Below are 12,814 nucleotides of genomic sequence, written 5' to 3' on the forward strand. Positions count from 1 at the left end.
GTGCTGAAGTTGAGTCGATACGTTATTGTCATCCCACGTAGGGTTCCTTACGATGCATTCCAAGAGCTTAGGTCTCCCCAGAAGCAGCTCTGACCTTGGGATGCCAACCAGGATTCCTGAGAGCAGGAGCCTCTGTTCCATGGCTTTCTGTCCCCTACCTCAGTTTCCACAACCCTCCCCCCTTGCCAGCATGCTGTGCTCCTCTATTCACTGTAAATTCCAGGGCCCTGCGGAGAGCAGGCATAGCAAGCACTGACTGCCTGGACCGGTTTCCCTCCTCCTGAGTTCACTGCCAGCTTTTTCCTTAGACACTGAATGAGCAGTGGGTGCAGACCGCATCCCCCCTTGCACCTCACAGCGGGACTTGGGGGGCTTAGGGGGTGCTTATGAGGGGGGAGGATCCAGGGGGATGGATCCTTAGCTGCTCCTGCCTGCACAGAGCAGGAGGATCCTGCCAGCTGCTCCTGGCTCCTGGGCCACCGTGCTGCCTACAAACATTCTACAGAGATATACTTGATAGAAGGGGCTGACGTCTGGGCCACTCTTTAGTTTTAAACATGGTGCTCTGATATGTGGGCCATGTCCCTGCTAACAACCGTCACAAGAGGCCCTCCTTGGTTTGCATCCTGCCCAGCTCTCCAGGGCCAAGTGGGATGGATCACGGTGTGCCGTAGACACAAAGCCAGGCACAGGGCTACTCCCAACACAGAGGCAGGTGAAGAAGTGCTTGGAAACACTGGCTCTTAGTTGCTCAACAAGGCCAGCGGGAAGCCCCGGGCTCGGTAGCATGGCTTCACTGGGATGTGGGGTGAGGACTGAGGGGTCTTCTGGCTGGCAGGTACCCTCATCACGTCCTGGTGACCCTTCCCCTTCTCTGCTGGCAGCCCCCCCCCCCCCATGTCAGTCCTTCTGTGACCCCATCTGTGGCTCCCACCACGGGCAGTGCCCAGCACCCATGAGTCAGGTGGGTAAAGGACTGCTCCCATAGCACCCCAGACCGTTTTCCCAAAGCGTCTCCTGCCTGCTCTGCCCAGTGCTCCCAGAGGTCAGGGCCCGGTAAATGGCACGATGTTAGGCTGCCATGGGGCGTGTTCCGCTGGTACGCGGCTGTCCAGGGAGGATGGGCCGGCCAAGCACCCGAAGGTGCAATGTGCCTCCTACGGCCCCCGTGTGGAGGTCAGGTCACCGCAGGCCACCACTCTGCTGTGCTTGGGGCACTGTCACCTCAGAGAGGCCCACCAAAGAACACAGCCTCAGCAACTCAAAAGCAAAGTGTTTGGGGCTGACCAGTTCACCTGGGGCAGAACGTCACAGGGACGCTTTGCTAAGGTTAGGTCGTGACCTGGATGCAGAGCAAGTGAGAGACACGCACAGAAGGGCCAGACCGAGTGGTGTGAGCGCACGCTCTTGTGAACACTGACCTGCAGTTGGCACTTTTCTCCTGGAAAATAAAACCATATGATATGAAACCCACAGCCAAACACACATCTCGAAACTGCCACCGCCAGCCGCACCCCACACCTACCCGGATGCGGTTGGACCCCAGCTCCAGCATCTGCAGCTGGTGTAAGCTGCTTATGTTCTCGATTTTACTGATTTTGTTGTTAACCAGGAAGAGCTTCTTCAGTCGTGTCAGCTTGTCGACTCCTTCAATGTTCCTCAGCAGATTAAAAGAAATATCTAGAATCCTGGGACAAGCAAAGCGTTAATTTTTTCATAAGAACAGGTGGAATAGAGCTCTGAATGCAACCAACCTAAAGGCACCGCCCCACCCGGTGGGCCAGGCACCACCCAGCGGCCCACCCCGACTCTCCAGGCGCCCCGACGGCAGCAATCGTGCCGGCCCCTAAATGGACCGGCCTGGAGTCCGCAATCAAAGGTTTAACCTGCAGGCTGGGACTGTGGGCAAGCCAACGCCACCCATGGAGACAGGCGCTGGGTGGGACCCTGTGGCAAAGGTGGCCCTCCAGGACTGAGCGTGGGGCCCAGGGCAGCTCTGGGGAGAATGGACAGACCCCTCAGCTGTCCCCTGGACTCATGACTCACTCCAACTGTGTTAGCGCCTCCAGATTCTCAATCTTCTTGATTTGGTTGTCATAAAGGTCCAGCTCTCGAAGACTCTGTAACTCCTCCAGATTTTCAATGCATTTAATTAAATTTTGACGGAGGCAGAGACTCTGAGGGATGAAAAAGGACAGGTGACATAGGCAGCAGGGAGGTCACGAGGAAGTGCCAACTGTGTTACAGGACGAACCTTCCGTGGGACAGGGAATGCGGTTTTCATCCTTCTGTTGTTTTCTAGAAATGTGCCCACCTTGGAGAGGATGGGCAGATACCCAAAGGGAGGCTGGAGGCAGGTCCCGCATGGAGTGCACCTCCTCGGTGAGGGGGTCGTTGGCCAGGGATTGCACTGGCCAACCTCTGGAGGGCCTGAATTTGAACAAACTTAACTGAAATGAGTTGAGGACTACACAGGCTGGGGTGTGCTGAACGGCAGGCAGGCCCTGCCCTGGACCACTGCCAGGCATCAGGAAGAGCCCATCGGCCTCTGTAAACCCGGCCACGCTTAGGATACAAGTGCTGATGTCAGTTCTGGACAGAGGCTAGCCCCTTCTGCAGAACCGAGTCTCAGTGATGCACGTGCCTGTGTCCCTTGGGTAGGACAGGCTCCGGGGTGCGTGTGTCCCCAGGAGACAAAGGACAGAGCCCCTCATACCTTTACTTTCTTCAGCACCTCAAATCCCTCGATTTTCCCAATGCGGTAGTGGTTCAGATCAACGTCCTGAAACGAAGAAGAAATCCGGCTCAGTTGCCTGAAGACCTGTGTCCTGGACTAGGACCAAAGGAGGCCGGCCTGGCGGGCGGAGGGGCGGGCAAGGAAGGGTTGGTGAGCCTGCAGGGGACCGGCCACAGCAACATGCAGGAGCACTGTGAGACATTCCTCAGCAGTTTTACAAAACAATGAGCAGTACGTAAAGCCCCTCTCTCACCTAAAGCCCCTCTCTCACCCCGCAGCAGCCCCATGGGCAGGAGCTGTGAGCTGCCGAGGGCAGCCAGTGAGTCTGCCCTCCCTGGCGGTCTCCTGCACACTGAGCTGTTGACGCTCAGTGTGTTTCAGATGCCGGGATGGCCAGGACCCCCACGACTTACAAAGTCATCACCTGACCCACTGGTGGCATTTAGGAGCCAAGGGCGTTTCGTCTGCTGCCCAGCCCTCTGGTCACACAGAAATGGGTTTCAGTCACGGGTATTAAAAACAAGGACAGAAAGAATCTGACCCAACCAAGGGGCCTCAGACGACCTCGCCTGGGGTAATCACTTACTAAACCAGCACCTCCATAGAAGATACCCTGACGGCCAGAGTGGTCCGTCACCATGCCCCCTGAGGCTGGCTCCAACAGGTGGCATTACCTCTGCATCTCTGTCCAGGTTAATGGTTTCCATATCCACGGGCAGCTCTTGTCCTTCTGAAAAAATAAGGAAAACAGCCCATTCAGAGCCCGAATGTCAGTGGAGCTGGGACTCGGGCTGCCTGGCTCACAGAGCTGAATCAGTGCAGAGGAGACGCCAATGGGTGGCGCGGGGGCCCTGGATGGTGTGGCCGGCTTAACACAGTTCCGATAATGGTCACCATTCAAGCATTCTGACTTTCCCGAATTAGGTGACTGGCAAAAGTCTCCAAATTTCCATCTGTGCCAGTGAACTTGCCAGGGAAGGAAATGTAGTCTAAAGCTGCTTGCAGGGAGGACGGTGGCGGGGGGACGGGGGTGGGGGTGGTGGCTGCCCAGAGCTGCACAGCTGGCAGCAGCCTGCTCTTCCCTGACCTTTCCTTTCTCGTCTGTGGCCACATGTCAGACCATCTGAATATGGATCATGCTGGGCATGTCAGATGTGCTAGGACGTGCCTTTTATTGCTTTGGAAAGTGGCCTGGTATCTCTAAATGCTTGTCTGCCAAGAGGAAAACACAACAGAGCGCAGCTCAACAGACGGACCGGAGAGCCCTAACAAGGGAAACACGCTTTTCCCCCACTGGGGGCCCGGCCCAGCAGAAGGCCAGCCCACCCTGGTGCCCGAGGAGAGCCCCAAGAAGCCCTCTTCATTTCCTCTGAACTGCAGAAGCATGCGTGTCTGAAAGGATTCGATGCTTTAAAAAAGTAACAGTCGTTCTTTGATTTCATCAATTGTCTTACGATTCCCCCTATTCCCCCCCGCCCCCCCCCGCACCCCATCTGCTTTTATTAGGATCTGAATAAGGGCATATATTGTGACTGGATGACATTTCTCTAATGTTCCTTTCTGCTCTTGCGATTTTTGGTTGAAGAAACTGGGCCGCCTGGCTGTGACGCTCCTGTGGGAGTGTGTAACCTCCGCTCTCCCAGATCTCCCGCAAATCGGTCGTTCCCAGTGCTGTCCTGCCCGGCTCCTACCACCGCCTCTGCCCTGTGGGAGAGCTGTGCTGGCTTCTGTGGTGGCTCACGGCTGTAGCCCTCAGGCCTCCCAAGGACCAAGGCCGGAGGTCCGTCTGCTGCTCAGTCTGGCCCCTTGACTGGAGGCAGCAGAGAGGTGCACGCCACTCGGACCGGACCCAGCAGCGTAAGCACCGGCTGGCACCGGCTGAGTTCAGGTTCCTAACTGTGCCTGTTTCACAACAATCCACAACGGCCAGTTCAAAAGTATGTCGTTTACTATGGTTTGTCATTTACTAGAGTTTTTTTTCACTTTTAGCAAAAACTCTGTAAGGAAAAAAATGTCTTTTCATTTTCTATTCTTAGCACAAATTTTAATTCTTCCCAGTAGAACTCAAACGTCTTGAACTCCTTTCAGAGTCATCCAAAACCTGAACTTCCTCCATGTCTGGATAAAAAAATCCATTCACAAATGAGCCGTGCAATCCGATCACCCTTTTTGACTTTGAACTTTTCTTTGCCAAAATTAAATCGTACAACAGCCACGTTTCCTCTATAATCTTCACCCGTGACGCCAGCTTCTACATCTATGAAGTGCTTCGCAGCTAAGCAAAATGGCGAGCTACCCTTCCACGGCACCCGGAAGCAAGAGTGTTTCCACAAGGGTTTTCTCCATAGGTGGTACTGTATAATCACGGGCATTGCAAAGGTCGTAGGTCGTAGCCCGCAGCCCGCACAGACCCCTCGGTCAAAGCGGGTGGCGTGCTCCGAGGGCAGGACGAAGCAGAGCCTCGCGGTGTCCTCCGCAGGCCGAGCCCGCTTGCTGGGGGAGATGGTGCGTATGTCACCTCAGCGCAGGGTGTGGCAGAGCAGAACGTGAGAAAAGACAGCAGCACAGGGGGCAAGTGGAGCCAGAGTCATTTGCTGTAACTTTAGAGGATATCAACCAACCTAGGAACGAAGTGAAAGGAGTTGGGCAAAACCAAGAGAAATAGCCAAATTACCCCTCAGCCCAAGGCAGCACATGCAGTGTCCATGAACTCAGGAAGCTGCAATGAAGGCAGGTGTCCAGGCCACCCAGTGTCCAAAGCAGGGCGCCAGGAGAGTCCAGGGCAGGTGCAGACAATGGAGTAGGGCCCGTGGGTGGAAACCGGGCCCGGGCTCTCCTCAGGACAGGTGCTCACACAGCGTAAAATGCTTCTGTCTATCCATCCAGCACATAGGGCAGGCCCCTCAAAACATCAGCTTCACCTCTGAAACAGTCGCCAGCCTAGAATGTTTTCCCAAATGTACCACGTATTGATCTTTTGAGGGAAAAAAAAAAAAAAAAAAAAAAAGCTAGGGAAAATAAGTGAAAGGTAACAGTCGACAGGTTTGAATTTGTTTTATTTGAACTTAGCACTTAAACAAATACAAGTGGGAGTGAGTCCTGGTTTCTCTTAAGGACTTATAAAAATGTATATTCCCAGAGCGCTTCTGATCAGCCAGCGGTCTGGAGGAAGGAACTCTGGATTTGACAAGCTGCGCTCAAGTCCAGCCCCTCTACTCTGTCACCACGAGCCCTTGGGCAGGCCAAGGGAGCAGGTCTCACCACCCAGGGAGAGAAGCCCCATGACAGGGCCCCACCGCCTCTCCGGTTCTCCACGAGCGCCAGGTGTTCAGACGCCGAGAGCAGGCGACGCTCCCACTCTCTTGGTCGTCTGTGACTCAGTTAAGACAGTAACGAAAGCTCTCATCCATCATTCCCGTGTACTTATTCCACCCACGTCACTTCCAGAATATCGACTCTGGCATTCCAAAGTAAACGTGGCTGATACTTTCGTGGTAATCTCCTTTTGCCTTAAAATTAGGTTGCCATAGTTACCAATCATCCTCACTGGCACAGAGCACAATGTTATTTTAAAAATTAGTCTCGTTTTCTTATAAATTTGTGTTTTCTTTTTATCATAAGGGTAGTACGTGACTATCAACACCTTAGAAGTCCACACATTGTATATAAATCTCGAAAACGCAGAAAGTACAAGACCCTCTCACACCTGCTGTTCGGAGACCCTCAACTGAAACTTGATGTGTTTTCTCTGTTAAGTATGTTAAAACTCACATATTACTAATATTTTTAACAATAAAATTTTAACGTGCATACTGTTTTGAAATTTGCTACTCTCACCTAATAACATACCTTGGACATCTTTCTGTCTGCTCCTATGCTCTGTCTCACTTCCTTTTTTCTTTTAATGCTTACGTAGTCTTGGGAGAGAGCGACAGGGTGCGAACAGGCAAGGGGCAGAGAGCAAGGGAGACACAGAATCCGAAGCAGGCTCCGGGCTCTGAGCTGTCAGCACAGAGCCCGACGCGGGGCTTGAACTCACGATCTGAGATCATACCAGAGCCGAAGTCAGACGCTCAACCGACTGAGCCACCCGGGCGCCCCTGTCTCACTTCTTTTCAATGTAAATCTATTTACTAACCAAAGATCATGGTTGGTAGGGTGAAAGACCACCCATTATGGACTGAGAATTTACTTTTCTCATCTGTAAGTTAATTTTGTTGCTGTTAATCACTAAAACAATAGGAGGCTATGGAGACAGTCTCCACCTAAGACAATTTTTCAAACATCTAGGTATCTTAGGAGTCAATCCTTGCCTGGAAGTATGGTGAAGCAGGACTCAAACGACTTCTCCAAAATACTAAGAGTGCTATTCTGAAATTAGTGTACGTTACTACGATAGGAAACAAAAGCGTCATCGGCCAAAATATTTATTTCACATCTCGCTTTCCGAATACACGGTTAATCACGCGATTTTCCGATCCTGCTCCAGATGCCACGCTAGCACCAGTAACATTAGTCGTGTTTGCCTTCAGTGCAATTCCAAAGAGATGCATCCTGCCCGCGGATGCCGTCCACGAGTCAGCTCACTGAGGGAGTACCACAGAGGGCGCCCGCCCCCAGAGCACACGGCCACCGGCCCCCAGAGGGCCTCCGACGCTGCATCAGCGGAACGAGAGCTCGCCAAACGAACCCCCTCTCGCACAGCAGTCCTCCCGCCGCCCTTGCCTCCCCGACACCCACCGTGGGGTGGGTGTTGGGTGGATCCCGTGCAACACGGCCGCACCCACCCCGCCTCCCGCCCTTAGTGAGTGAAAGGCTCTTAACTCGGCCTGGTACCTTCTGGGACTTCCTCCCCCTGCTCCTCTCCGTCCTTCAGGCTGTGCTCGCTGAGGTCTGCCACTATACCGCCGCTCTGCTTCTTCCCCTCTTCATCGCCAGACTCTTCAGACTCGACTCGCCTGTCAACTGAACGCACACACATCAGTAAGAATTCACAGCCACTTTATGTGACTTTCTGAAGAACACAGAATAGACTGATATCCAGTTGTAACTCAAAAAGACTTCATTCAGAATCGTTCGTTGAATTCAGTTCAACAAACACCTGTATTCCATTTCTTGGGCGCCACCTGCAGCGCACAGAGGTGGGGACGACTTGAGTGGGGGAAGGCAGAGCAGGGAGGACACAGGGGTCCGAAGATGAGTAACATACTGTTCCTGCCCTCGAGAAGACTGAAGAATTACCAGGTGTTCTGAAGGCCCTGGGTCATCTGTGACCGAACGTACTGACAGCGACGCAATGAAGTACCTCCTGCGCGGCTCACTTTCAGCCTGGACATCCGTGTACAGGGGACCGTGTGACCCTCCCACCACATACCTTCATCCACGCTCCACTATCCATTTGGCCAAGAAAACCAGCCCCGTCACAGGCCCATGTTCTGAAAGAAATCAAGACTAACTCAAATCAGACTGTGGGCGGGAGGGGGGGGGGGGCTGTAATGACAAAGGAGAAGACAGCCAGTAGTGCCAACTGCCCCACATAGAGGTCACTGATGCCAAACACCAGCACACAGTGATACCAGCCGAGAGTTTTGAAAGGCTGGTAAATAAATATTTTTTGAATTAACGCATAAGGCAATGACTAAGTATAGCAGACTGATAAAAATTCTTTGGGGGGACTGTCACATCATTTTCCTTTCTCCAACATTTTCCATGACCTGTCTTGGAATCTGGAAGAGCTGAAACACTAATGAATTACTGGGAGTTATCGACCATACTGAAGGCATTTTCTTTCCTGCCTACGGCTTATCCACAGAGGGGTGTGCTCTTTGAGGACAGGAGTCCTACTCCTCCTTTCTGTCTCCTCCTGGGCCTAGCAAAACAGTACCCAGGAAAGGACTGCTGGATAAAACCAAGTCCTTACGAAACCCACCTCCCAAACCTCCAAATCCATTCCTTCTTCCCCACCCTGGCAACTGCCAGGCCTCCCGACTGGTCTCTCGGTGGCTTTTCTGGCTCTGTCGAATCCATTCTGCATTGCCAGAGAATCTGATTTGATTCTAAAATCCAAATCTGATCTTTGACTCCAAGTTTCTGGAATGTTTCTGGCTCCAGCTGAGATTTCAACTTGCCCTTAGAGACATAGCGTTGGCAGGCTCTTTCCTTTTCCAGCCTCACTCTCCTCATCTGTAGAAGGCTAGTTTAGGACCCATTTACCAGAGGCGCTCTCAGGGCTAAAGTTGAAAAGGCACAAAAGCAGCAGTCAGCATGTGTGTGACACACAGTCAACACTAAGTAAACTAGTGATCACCAAGCACAGGGCACTCTGTGGTCATGGCGAAGGGAGAGCAAGTTCTACTGGGAGATGGGGTGGCGTGGCTGAGACCAGGGTGGCAGGGACCTAGCTAATGAAACCTGGGACTCTATCCTGAAGGCAGCAGAGGGTCTGGAGCATGGGTCAGCAGATCAGAATATAAGGTGACTTTGGGACACTGGGAAATGGGGTGGTTCAAAGTCTTGGCAGAGGGAACGGAAGAGGTACTGAAGACTTAAGAGATATTAAGGATATAGAGTCACCAGAACTGATTAATTGGATGGCTGGGAGTGGGAGAGAGAGGATCACCTAGGTTTTGTATTTTCCTTTCACCAAGACATGGAAACAGTTGAAGAGGAAGGAGTAGACTGGGACGCGGGGAGTCGAGGAGAGCAGACAGGAAGAGGCACTTTCTTGCTTAAAGGGATCCAAGACCCTTCACCAAGGTCCACCATGACCCTCTCTTGCCACCCTCCTCCAACAGGACTGTTATTCTTGGTCAAATTTTCTTCCAGGTAGACCGCATTCTTTTCACAGCTCTTTGCCTTTGTCTTTCTCTCTCCTGAAATGATCTTTGATCTTTCCCCAACCTGGTGATTTGTAGTTATCTGTCAAGGCTCAGCTCAGAGGTGGCTTTGGCTGGGCAGCCATCGCTCCAAACAGGCCAGCTCCTCTTCGCACCCCGCCTCCCTTCTTACCTAGTAGTTTACACATCAGACAGTAGCTGCTCTTCTGGAGCTCTGACCTCATCCCCACTTCCCCTCCAAACCAGCAGAGCCCAAAGCATATAAGCACTAGGAAAACATGACTGGCTCTCCAACTGCTGTGTGTATATAACTATATGCACACACAATATGCATGTGATTTTTTTCAACAAAGCTAAAGAGTTGAATTTAGTCTTTTTGGAACTAGAATAGTTTTTAAACCAGGCATCCCCTCTGCAGAACTCAACCTCTCGGCTCCTTGCCACCCGTTCCCCACAACACATTTGCTTAACAGAGGACTCTTCTCCACCTCCACCACGTTCACCTACGAGCCGACTGGGGCAGGTCCCATGGGGCCGTGCGCCTTACTTTTCCAGGTAGCTGCCCAAGGGACCGACCCCGTGGGCCAGGCTCAGAGAGAGGTTCGGTACGAGGCTCCCGCCAGCTGGTGGACGCCGGGGCTGTCGAACCACCGCGTCGTCAGTCCCCACCCACTCTACTGCGCCGCCGCTCTCCCCTCCCACCGGCCGTGGGTCCGGCACCTCCTGGCCGCCAGCGCCTTCCTGACTGCCGCAGTCTCGGCCCGGGGTCCCGGGGTCCCGGGCCGCCCCTACCCCGCGGAGCCGGCTGGCAGCTGTCAGGGCGCGCGGCGGGGCCCAGGCCACGGCTAGAGGCGGGAAGTCCCGTTTTTCTCAGGCAGGACCGGCGCGGGCCGCTGCCTCCCCGCCCGCGGGGCCCTTGGGCCGCCGCCCCACGAAGCCACTCACCCTCCATCATCTCCTGCGACTGTTGCTGGCCCGCGCCGCGTTCCGCCGCCATGTTGGCTGCTCTTCCCCTTTCCGGAATCTGTCGCCTCAGGCTCCTCAGCCAATCAGGGCTCCCGACTCAGTGCTGCTCAGCCAATGGAATCCCACCCCAGGTTTGAACCCCCGACGCGCCTGCGCAGCCTCCGCGCCTCATGGGAGTTGTAGTCCACTCGCGAGGCCATGCGGGCCTCAGCCCCAGGAGTAGCCAGCCTCACCTCCCAGGGACAGGTAATCTGAGAGCGCACCGGAGGCTTCTGGAGGCGAGGAGCGGGGAAGAAGACAGGGGCGGTCGGGGCCTCATGCACGGAGGCGTGGCTGCAGGCGAGCGGAGAGAAGAACCTGGGAAATGCTTGGGGCTCATCGAGGGTCTCTGCGTGGGGCTGCAAAGTGCGGGCCAGTCGAGGGCGTGCCGGCCCCTCCGGGGCTCAGAGGTTGCGTCTGTACAGTGGCCAATTTCGTCCCGATGTCGCCGCGCGGATTTAGTCCGTGTGAAGGGATGGCCTCCAGTTAACGCTCAGCGCAGGGCGCCCGCTCTCGTGCCGGAGTCGGAGCCGAGGCCAGGGGCCGGGGCCCGAGCACCGGGGGCCAGCTCCACCCGCAGGTGCGGGGACAGCCTCTCGGGGGTCCAGGACGTCGACCCAGCCCACTGTGAGCCTCAGCCTCTGTCGGTCCCTCGGTCCCTCGGCCCCTCGGGCGTGCGTGGCCCGTGAGGGATCCCCCCCGCGCCCCCCACCTCCGAGGCCGCAGAGAGGCGAGCTGCGCACTGCTCACCCTTCCGGATTCGGAGACCCGAGGAAACGGTGTCGGTCAGACCCCGCGGGCCGAGGCGCCGTCTTTTTTGGTTCCTCCGAGGCGCCGTAAAGGGAGTCCGGTGCGTCCCTAGCAACCGTTAGCGCCCGCTTCCCCGCGCAAGCTCGCCGAGTCCCGCCCACAAGCACTCGTGGTTGGCTCGTAGGGCCTGTCAATCGGCACGAGTCGTTCTGCGATTGGCCGGAGGGGCCGGAGGCGAGGATGCGCTCCTTCCCGGCGGGTGAAGCGAACTTGGCTGGGAGACCCTGGCAGGCCCCAGGTGAGATGCCTGCACTGGAGAGAGCCGGCCCGCGACCCGCTGGCTCCTGGCGCGGCCCGTGGACGAGCCGCACCCGAGCCCTGCGTCCCCTTCGCGTGGCTGCGGCTGGTGGTGGCCCGCTGCCGCCTTGCCGCCGTTTGCGGCGCGCTAGGGCCCTGGGACCCGGCCGGGGCCTAACCCCACCGGCGCGCCGTCCACCCCGGAGTTGGCCGCGAGTGTTTTGTTTACCTCGTGTTGCCTGTTCCCCCTTCTGGATGGCGAGTCCGGGAGAACAGGGGCCGCCTCCTGCTCTCGGCTGCTCTCCAGCGTCGAGAACGGTGCCTGCCAGCGGGTATTTGTGGCATGAGCGCCCACTGCTTCCCCCATCTCCATTTGGGTGTCGCATACAAACCTGGCTTTATCCTGAACCTTGTCTTCACCGGCTTTTCTTCTCCCAGAGCATGGCAGCGGCCTGAGCGGGAAACTTGGGATGCCGTCTTGATGCCTTTCCTTCCGTGCTCATCACCCAGTGTATCTAGGTCAGTTCTGTGCCAAGTTTTGTCTGTGTGTTCCTGTCTCCATCTTTCTGCTACTGCTTTATTTTATTTATTTTATTTTTTTATTTTTTCACTTTACATATGCAACTTTATTTTTTTTTCAATATATGAAATTTATTGTCAAATTGGTTTCCATACAACACCCAGTGCTCGTCCCAAAAGGTGCCCTCCTCGATACCCATCACCCACCCTCCCCTCCCTCCCACCCCCCATCAACCCTCAGTTTGTTCTCAGTTTTTAAGAGTCTCTTATGCTTTGGCTCTCTTCCACTCTAACCCCCCCCCCCCTTTTTTTTCCTTCCCCTCCCCCATGGGTTTCTGTTAAGTTTCTCAGGATCCACATAAGAGTGAAACCATATGGTATCTGTCTTTCTCTGTATGGCTTATTTCACTTAGCATCACACTCTCCAGTTCCATCCACGTTGCTACAAATGGTCATATTTCATTCTTTCTCATTGCCACGTAGTACTCCATTGTGTATATAAACCACAATTTCTGTATCCATTCATCAGTTGATGGACATTTAGGCTCTTTCCATAATTTGGCTATTGTTGAGAGTGTTGCTATAAACATTGGGGTACAAGTGCCCCTATGCATCAGTACTCCTGTATCCCTTGGGTAAATTCCTAGCAGTGCTATTGCTGGGTCATAGG

General features: G+C 54.6%; 2 protein-coding genes and 1 pseudogene across 3 annotated transcripts in view; 1 reads left to right on the forward strand and 2 right to left on the reverse strand.

The window, feature by feature from the left end:
• Positions 1–10,669, reverse strand: part of PPP1R7 (protein phosphatase 1 regulatory subunit 7) — a 29,241-nt gene extending 18,572 nt beyond the window's left edge. The window contains exons 1-6 of one of the 2 annotated variants that reach the window (XM_019445307.2): positions 10,519–10,669; positions 7,562–7,702; positions 3,412–3,467; positions 2,717–2,782; positions 2,047–2,177; positions 1,526–1,688 (exon numbers count right to left, since the gene is read on the reverse strand). In XM_019445307.2, coding sequence (XP_019300852.1) covers positions 1,526–1,688; positions 2,047–2,177; positions 2,717–2,782; positions 3,412–3,467; positions 7,562–7,702; positions 10,519–10,570 — 609 coding nt within the window. In that variant the 5' untranslated portion in view covers positions 10,571–10,669. The remainder of the gene's footprint in view (positions 1–1,525; positions 1,689–2,046; positions 2,178–2,716; positions 2,783–3,411; positions 3,468–7,561; positions 7,703–10,518) is intronic. The other variant, XM_019445308.2, reaches the window with a different exon arrangement.
• LOC128777061 (deoxyuridine 5'-triphosphate nucleotidohydrolase, mitochondrial-like) lies at positions 3,437–6,278 on the reverse strand (annotated as a pseudogene).
• Positions 10,670–10,779: 110 nt separating the features above from the next.
• PASK (PAS domain containing serine/threonine kinase) overlaps positions 10,780–12,814 on the forward strand; it is a 44,627-nt gene continuing 42,592 nt past the window's right edge. The window contains exons 1-2 of the mRNA XM_019445305.2: positions 10,780–11,626; positions 12,064–12,144. The gene's annotated coding sequence lies outside the window, so the exon portion shown is untranslated. The remainder of the gene's footprint in view (positions 11,627–12,063; positions 12,145–12,814) is intronic.

This window comes from Panthera pardus, unplaced genomic scaffold (assembly GCF_024362965.1).
Source record: "Panthera pardus isolate Hobbes unplaced genomic scaffold, ASM2436296v1 HiC_scaffold_10, whole genome shotgun sequence".
Lineage (NCBI taxonomy): Eukaryota > Metazoa > Chordata > Mammalia > Carnivora > Felidae > Panthera > Panthera pardus.